This window comes from Plecotus auritus (assembly GCF_963455305.1).
Source record: "Plecotus auritus genome assembly, chromosome: 5".
Taxonomy (NCBI): Eukaryota; Metazoa; Chordata; class Mammalia; order Chiroptera; family Vespertilionidae; genus Plecotus; species Plecotus auritus.
In genome coordinates this window covers 128572677-128581169 of record NC_137776.1, presented here as the reverse complement: position 1 = coordinate 128581169, position 8493 = coordinate 128572677, and the positions used below count along the sequence as shown (strand labels likewise).

Sequence of the window (8493 nt, the reverse complement as noted above, 5' to 3'; positions counted from 1 at the left end):
CCACGCCCCCCACCAGGTGGGGCTTGACAGGGGACTTAAGGCCACGCCCCCCACCCTGCACCAGGCCTGGGGACCTGAGGCTATGCTCCCCTGCCTGGCAGGGCTTGACAGGGGACCTCAAGGTGCACCCCCAGTGCTGGGTCGGGAGAACTCAGGATGCGCCCCCCGCCCAGGGGGGACCTGAGGCTGTTCCCCACTCCCAGTGCTGGGCTGGGGGACCTGAGGCTGTGTGCGCCCCCCCCCTCTCCCCCCGGCGGGGCTTGATGGGGGACCTCAGGCCATGTCCCACACCTGGTGGGGCTTGATGGGGGACCTCAGGGCAGGCCCCATCACCCTGGTCTGGTGGTCTGGGCTGGGGGACCTCAGGCCACGCCCCCCGTCCTGGCGCTGGGCCAGGGGACCTGAGGCTATGTTCCCTGAGGGGCTTGACAAGGGTGGGACTAGCCAGGTCTGGATCTATCCCAATGGGTGGGGTGGGGGGGCGGCCCGGTCTGGGTCTCACGCGATTTTGAGGCGCATGTGGGTGGGCGGGGACTTGACTCGGTCCCATGGTGCGCCCCAGACTCTAACAGGAGGAAGGTTTTCATATACATTTTACTAATTTTCTTTCATCTCTGACACTTCTATTATAGAGAAAGGGCAAATAGCAATATTAAATTACTTCCTCTAATTAATCCCCTTTTAATGTGCACCGGGCCACTAGTAATCCATAATAACTTCCTTGGTAAAAGTATCTCAGATCAACAGATGGCATGCTCTTATATAGTTGAAAATACAAATTATCAAAGACAACTTTTTGACTAGTTATGCTCAATATTTTCCCTCCATAATTAAAGTAAAAGCATCTCAGCAACTTCCCCCTTTTAAAATCCATAGCTATCTTCAGTAATCATATGCATTATTCTGGCTATTTAATTCTTCACTTCTGCTTGTGGTGACATACTGTTACATTAAGTAAGACCATTAATTTTTGTTGTGCATTCTCACTTGGTTACTTTTTATTCGTATAAAATTATTAGAAAAGGCTTTTAAAGTTATATTTTTGCCTTGGGAAGATGGGGTGGGGTGGGGTATGACACAACCTTTGAAGTCATTATTCTGCCTCCAATATTCGCTGTTGTAAAGGTTGTAGGTGCCAGGCAATTCCGCCGGGAAAACTGAAATCTAATACTCCTATTAGGAACTCCCAACTAAAACAGGGCGCTGAAACTACCACTGGCAGCAGGGGTGCGGAAATGTGTTGCTCTTCTTGCCTAGGATATACGGTACAGGGGTACAGGGGTTGGCCCTGGCTTGGTCCACCTGCCAGCGCAGTTTAAAGTTTCTGAGGCTCGCAGGAACACAATGACTTGGATCAAACAGCCTAAATGGCAAGAAGGGTATTTCTACTGGAACGAGGAAGCCCTTAAACTCCTGCGTACTATCTCCTTGTATGCGTCCGTGCACTCGCCCGCCCTCCTCTCTCACTGACCAGAGATGATTTCTGACGATCCTTTGAAAGCTGGGCGATTTATGGCTGGAAAATGAAACGACGCTGGAGTGTGGCCACATCATTATTTTGTGTCGCGCGGGACCAGATGGGCAGTCAGTGAATGGCGCAGGGATGTGATGGACAGTTTTATAACGTGATTTTCCCCCAGAAAACTAGAGCAGGCTTCATTTCCCTCTATTTCCTTTCGGTCTGTAGTACTTGCATTCTCCCCCTCTCTGCAATATCAATTAACTCAACTTCGCAGTGGAGTGGCCAAAAGGGAAGAGGATGAATTGGTCTCTATAATCTTGGTAAGAGTCGGAGGAGTTACCACGACCAGGGGACTGCGGCTGGGACCCTGTGCGTCCTGTGCAGATTGCAGGGTGGATACGCACAGGCGGTTATGGAGCGGATGGTGCTCTGGATCCGCCGAGGATAGACACCCTGGCGGCTGGAGGGGCCCTCTGACCTCGGGCCGACTTAGAAGCCGCTGCCACCTCGCAGGCGCAGCATTTTCCTGCCATTATCATCGCTCTTGAAAAGTCATGGAAGACGCGACAGTGCCAGACCTCAGAGACATCGAGCTGAAGCTGGGGCGCAAAGTGCCAGAGAGCCTAGTGCGCTCGCTGCGTGGGGAGGAGCCGGTTCCCCTGGAAAGGATCAGGGACCCCTGTGGGGGGAGCGGCGGCGGCGGTGGTGGCTGTAGTAGCAGCAGCAGCTGCTGCAGCCTCCCTCCCTCCTTGTCGTCCTCCTCTTCGTCCTCCCCAACCTCGGGCTCCCCAGGAAGACGTAGCCACTCCAGCACCCTGGAGAGGCTGGAAACCAAGCTGCACCTCCTCAGGCAAGAGATGGTGAGTGTGGTGCGCCAGCTGTGGGGATGGGGGCCTCCCCGGCCAAAAAAAAAAAAAAAAAAAATGCGGAGATCGGAGATGGGAGGATAGGGCCTGAGAGAGGGTGGCCAGGGCTGCAGGGGTGGGTTGCGATGCGTGGGAAATGAGGGGGAGAGGAGCACACAGGGGGTGCAGGTCTGGAGGCAGCCTCTGCAAGGCTTGTTTACCCCGGACTTTGCTCGGTTCACAGTTCGCCAAGAGAGCAGAGCCTGCTCTGTTCTGTGTACTTTCTGATTGCGAGGACTTGGTGCTCCCTGGCTCTGACCATTTAGCGGCCAGAGCGCAGTCTTCCGGGCACCAATCCCCCCAGGGTTTGCGGTTACTACAGAAGCATCTGGGGCCTGCTAGGAGCCATTCACACTTGAGGTTCAAAAAGGTGGCTCAGGCCATTGCACTTATTACGGAAACACTTCCGGGTTTGCCGAGAGGTGGCGCCGCGGGGTCCCTGCAGCCGGCCTGACTAGCTCTCTCACTCCTCTCCCACCTCCGTGGCCTCCGCCCCTTGGTGCAGCTGCTGTTCCAAGGCCACTGTTGAGCTGATTCTCCACAGCTGGTTCTGAAAACAATGGCCCACTCGTCCTATCCTGGATGTTCTCATGAATAGCTTGTTACACTGTTTTGATCCAAGAGAGCAGGTGATCTCCAGGCCCAGGGATTTGCTAATAACCACTTCCTACCCTTCCCCCTCAATTCTCAATCTGCAACAGTGTTCTGTGCTGTTTGTAAATGTTAGCCTAAGAAAGGGAGGGTGGGAGGAGTACAGGGACAGGAACACTACTTATTCTGGATGGATTTAGATAAAGGCACTTGCCAGAAGCTCTTGTGCAAGTCACTTCTATGTGGCCTCAGTTTATTTGTACAATGAAGTGATTGGAGGAAATGATTCCTTCCCGAATATTTTGAAGAAAATGACAACAAATCAACAGCATTTTCTACCAGGTTGGGGAGAAGGAAAGTTGAAACAGAGGCCTTCTCAAGGGATGGTTGGAAGGATTTTCTACATAAATGATGCTGTCTACTGGAGCTTTGCATTAAAAAGAAGTAACCAGAGGTGTTTCCCTCCTCCCTTTCTGCAGTTGGAACACTCTGGAGGGAATGAATTCCACAGCCTAAAGTAATCTTGGCAATCATATGAGCACAAAAAGCCAGTCTTCAAGATATGTCCCATTTTCAGAATTTTCACCACATGAAGGCTCTAGGAAACACTCTAAAAACCTCTCTCAAGTTCTTTAAAGCCATTCTGTATCTTTTATGTCTCAAGTATTCATTTTCTCCCAACATGGAATGCCCAGATGTTTAAAAAATATATAGCAATAGCCCTAGCCCCATGCCTCAGTTGGTTGGAGCATCCTCCCGTACACCAAGAGGTTGTGGGTTCAATTCCTTGTCAGGGCACATACCTAGGTTGCTGGTTTGATCTCCAGTGGGGGCCCATTTGGGAGGCAACTGATCAATGTTTCTCTCATATCCAGGTTCTCCTCCCTCTTTCTGTCCTTCCATCTTTCTTTAAAAAATAAATAAAATCAGCCCTAGCTGGTTTGGCTCAGTGGATAGAGCATCGGCCTGTGGACTAAGGAGTCCCTGGTTCGATTCCGGTCAAGGGCACATGCCCGGGTTGCAGGCTCGATCCCCAGTAGCAGGTGTGCAGGAGGCAGCCAATCAATGATTCTCTCTCATCACTGATGTTTCTCTCTCTCTGCCTCTCCCTTCCTCACTGAAATCAATATAATACGTATTTAAAAATAAATAAATATAATAAAATAAAAACATATCCTCAGGTGAGAAATATATATATATGTGTGTGTGTGTGTGTGTGTGTGTTGCATGCACACACAACACATGAATGGGTAGTTGTATGTGTATATATTCATACATCATATGTAATGCAAATGATTTTATACTATATTTATGTTTCACTGTCCAGACACACAGGTTATACATATTCGTTATTCAACAAGTATTTACTAAGCATTTATTATACCTGGTAATTAACTGGCTGCTGAAAATACAAAATGAAAAAGTCAAGGAACCTCTCTATTAAGGCTCTCCAATTTCTTGTACTTATTTGCCATTTATTATTTTTAGTGTATCAAGCCAAATGTGTTCTGTAACTCTGTAGGGTAAAAAAAAAACCCACACATCTGGTTATTAACAACTAAAGACACTACTAAGGAGGAAAATTTCCTCCTATTCTTCTCGGTTCTTTGGCTGGTCTAACAAGTAAACTGACATAAGACAGATTAACAGGAGAAAAACAAATTTAATTTCATCTGTATGGTAACCCCAATAAAATGTGCGACACAAGGTCAAGTTAGGCAGTTGAGGCTTCTTTGCCTCTCTGAGAAAAGTAATGGAATAGGGCCCTAGGGCTTCAAAGGGGAGAAAGGTAATTCTCAGGCCAAGAAGAAGAGCAGATGTTTGGAAATTAGATGTTTGCCTGGCTTACAGTTGGGTTATTCAGATAAAAGTTATCTCTGGTAATAGCTCTCTTTCTGAACCAGGCCCCCTATCTAAATTCTTTCAGGTAGTTAAGGGAGAAGTAAATTTTTTTTCTCCAGCCTGCTGGGTCTTGATTGTCTTCAGCTCAAAATAATCCAAATTCCAAAGTGGTATATATAGAGGTCATGTATTCTGTTCCTCTTCAACACTTTCTAGATATATCTGTTTTTCTTAATGAAAATGTTATAGAGTTAAAAAAAAATCAATTTCCCCAAACCAGATCTTGCTATGTGTATTGATTATGGTATATTAAGAAATAAACTTTAAAAAGCAAATAGAAACAGTAACAGCAGAGGCACATTGCAAAATGGACTATTCATTATATTTTCTATGTGAAGCATCTATGTGCTTAGGAGAATTCATGCCAGAACAGATTTCTTGTGTTCAATTTTGTGCTCTAATAAAGGTCTCCATGGAGCACATGATAACACTGGCCATGAGACGTGAGAGAGAAGGGACTGAAAACAGGTATATTCCCTGACCAATGAGAGAGTTTCCCCCCATTTTACATAACTCTCTGGGTGCTTAGCTTTAGCATAGTTGCAAAGCAACAGATTTGTTTTCATGTAGACTTGGCAGTTTTCTTATAAACACTGAACAGATGCAGTTCTTCCTATCTTCCCTAGTGTCTCCATCTAGAGAAGTTGAGCTATGATCTCTTAATCATGATTATTATGTCCTTGTCTATCCTCTACCATGAGCATTGAGTTAAGCTTCGACCCCATATTTCATGCTCATTATTTTGAGTTGTTCACAGATTTTTCTTCTGGATAGTCTAGAATTATCAGGCTTTGGTCTTGCCTTCATAATTCCTTCCTAAGAAATACCTTAGCCATGCACACACCTTTCTAGAGACTTCCAGGAATTCGCCTCCTTCTTTTCCTATTAGAATGGATGTGTATACCATGGACACAATACAGCCTAGTCTTGCAGGGAAGTAGTCCTAAGATTCTTTACATGCACATGACTTTATCATTGTCTCTCTCATCTCCTTTTATGCTTTTATGAATCATTTCCTTAACTCTTATCAGTTAATGTTATAATCCATGCTCATAGAGGCCTGTGAAATGCATTGTAGTGGAAGAAAGTTGAAAAAGATTGAAGAGGGGGGAGAATCTGTTTCTGTAATCAATTTTCTTAATGTTGAAACTCTTATTAACAACATAAAGAGCACCATACATAATAGAGGTGTAGGAAGGAAAATATTGCAAAAGAAATTTTTCAGGAATATCAGGATATTTGGGGGAGGGAGCAAATTTTCCCAATGTATAAAGTATTTTTATTTTTAATTTAAAGATGAGGAAAATTGACAATACAATAAAAAATGAAGAGTTGCACATAGGAAATGTATGATAAAATTGGAAATAGATTTCAGAGCTCTTGTACAAATTAAGCTCAATAATATTTGTTCACTACTTTTCAGTTCACAGAGTGTTTTAATATCTGTCATATCATTTGCGTCTAAGACCATAATGGGAAAGGAATTCTTTTCTTTCATATTTTACAAATATGACCATTGTGGCTTAGAGAAGGCTGAGAAAGCAGGCCAAGGTCACACAGCTAATTAGTGGACAGAATCACAACTTAACTCATATCATCTGAATCCATGTACTGTGTTTTTGTGACCATTCTGGTCTGTATCCCAATAATTTCCCTTCAAAATAGAGTTTTTATACATCTGCTATATCTTATCACCCCCTAAAGTACTAAGAGACCAATCAAAAGAATCCTTCAGGATGTATGCCCGGGGTTGTTTCAGACAGGGGTTCATTCAATAACCAACAAATATTTATTGAGCGCCTACTATGTACCAGGTCTGCCTCTAGACCTTGGGCATATAGAACAAAATGCCTACTTTAAAAAGCTGGTCATGCAAGGTCTGTTATATTTGAAATTTTCTTCCTACTCTCTATGCAAAGACTCCTTTTTTTGGAGGGGGTGGCACCAATACATTGTTATGAGTATTATACTTCAGTGCGTAAAGGTTCCTTTTGCAAAATTTTCTTAAGAGTGGGACTTTAAGCATTACTTATCAAGTAGTATTACTCTAAGTTCTAGACTATCTCAGAATATTTTCCAATAATTATAAATAATCTCTGTCAGAACCTGCATTTTATTTCTTAATGATTAATTTTATATTGCACTTTTACAATATGTGTGAAGAGTTTTAGTGCTACTTCAATGCGTCCATATCGTACATCTAGCTTGAGAGTGAAAATTATCTACATCAATTTACTCTGGAAGAAATTTGAAATGCAGGAGATTATAAAAGCAATTACTAAAGAACTAGAACCTGGAATTAGAAGGAGTCTAATACACCTTCCACATTTGCCTTCCTACGTAATTACTGTTTACAAAATCAAAGTAGAGTTTGTAAAGAAGTACGTATTACTTGTAGATGCCATATTCTGGATTTTAGTCAACTCTTTATTATGTTGGGATGGTTACTGCAGTGCCACTATAAAAACTAATTTGAAAATATTGTGTCCTGATTTCCATATTTTTGCCCATTATTTGCATAGCAGCTATGTAGTAGTGAGGTAAAAACAATCTCAAGTTATTTTTTCCTACTACTAAAGCATTTAAATACCTCACCCAATTCATCAACTCTTGCTTTAATAAAGTTTTCTAGGCAAATACAGTAGTAGACACAAATGCAGACATATCAAGTAATACTGGAACATAAATCAAAATGTTATCTTTCAGAGGGAAGGCGGGGTGGGAGGGTGGGGGAGTGATTAGTGGGGAACTCATATGCATATATGCATAGCCCTTGGACACAGACAAATCTTGTGAAGGCCTGGGAGGGGCAGGTGTGGGGTGGAGGGGTTTCAACGGGAAAAACAAAAAAACAAAGGGGATATCTGTAATACTTTCAACAATAAAGATAAATTTAAAATAATAATAATAAAATAGTAAAAAAAAATGTTACCGATACTTTCTCTCACTGATCTTTTTCATGTGTGTACCCTGTGTTAAATGGCTTACTTATTTTGTAGTAAAAAGAAAAAATTATTGTTTTAACTGGTTTGGCTCAGTGGATAGAGCCTCGGCCTGCAGACTGAAGAGTCCCAGGTTCAATTCCGGTCAAGGGCATGTACCTTGATTGTGGGCACATCCCCAGTAGGGTGCATGCAGGAGGCAGCTGATCTATGTTTCTCTCTTATCAATGTTTCTAATTCTCTATCTCTCTCCCTTTCTCTCTGTAAAATCAATAAAATATATTTTTATTTAAAAAGAAAGAAAATTTATCTCATATACCCTCAAAAAGAATTTTACTACATGAACGTCACACTTGCATCAGCTATACTTCAACTTAAGTAGGCAACAGATTTATTTATATCATTGGTGCTAAAATTTAGTTATTTTTTAAAGTTGGACAAAAACTTAAGGAAAACCCTTTGATATATAATTGAGAAGCTGAAAGTAGAAGGCAACTTCCTTGATGAGTTCACAAGAGAGCTGAAAAGATAAAATGGGAATATAATTTGGCCAGAGAAAGATTACAAACAAATACATCAGCAGGTGTGTGATGCCATGGTGGAGATTAGACATAAATGTTGAGACCAACAGATAAAGCTGAGGAGATTTCTCACAGCAAATGTGCCTTGTACAAGGAATTAAAAGTCCTAA

At 43.1% G+C, this 8493-nt stretch overlaps 1 protein-coding gene across 1 annotated transcript in view; it reads left to right on the top strand.

Annotated features, from left to right (window-relative positions):
• The first annotated feature begins 1310 nt into the window (after positions 1 to 1310).
• LURAP1L (leucine rich adaptor protein 1 like) overlaps positions 1311 to 8493 on the top strand; it is a 52355-nt gene continuing 45172 nt past the window's right edge. The window contains exon 1 of the mRNA XM_080668083.1: positions 1311 to 2322. Coding sequence (XP_080524209.1) covers positions 2017 to 2322 — 306 coding nt within the window. The 5' untranslated portion in view covers positions 1311 to 2016. The remainder of the gene's footprint in view (positions 2323 to 8493) is intronic.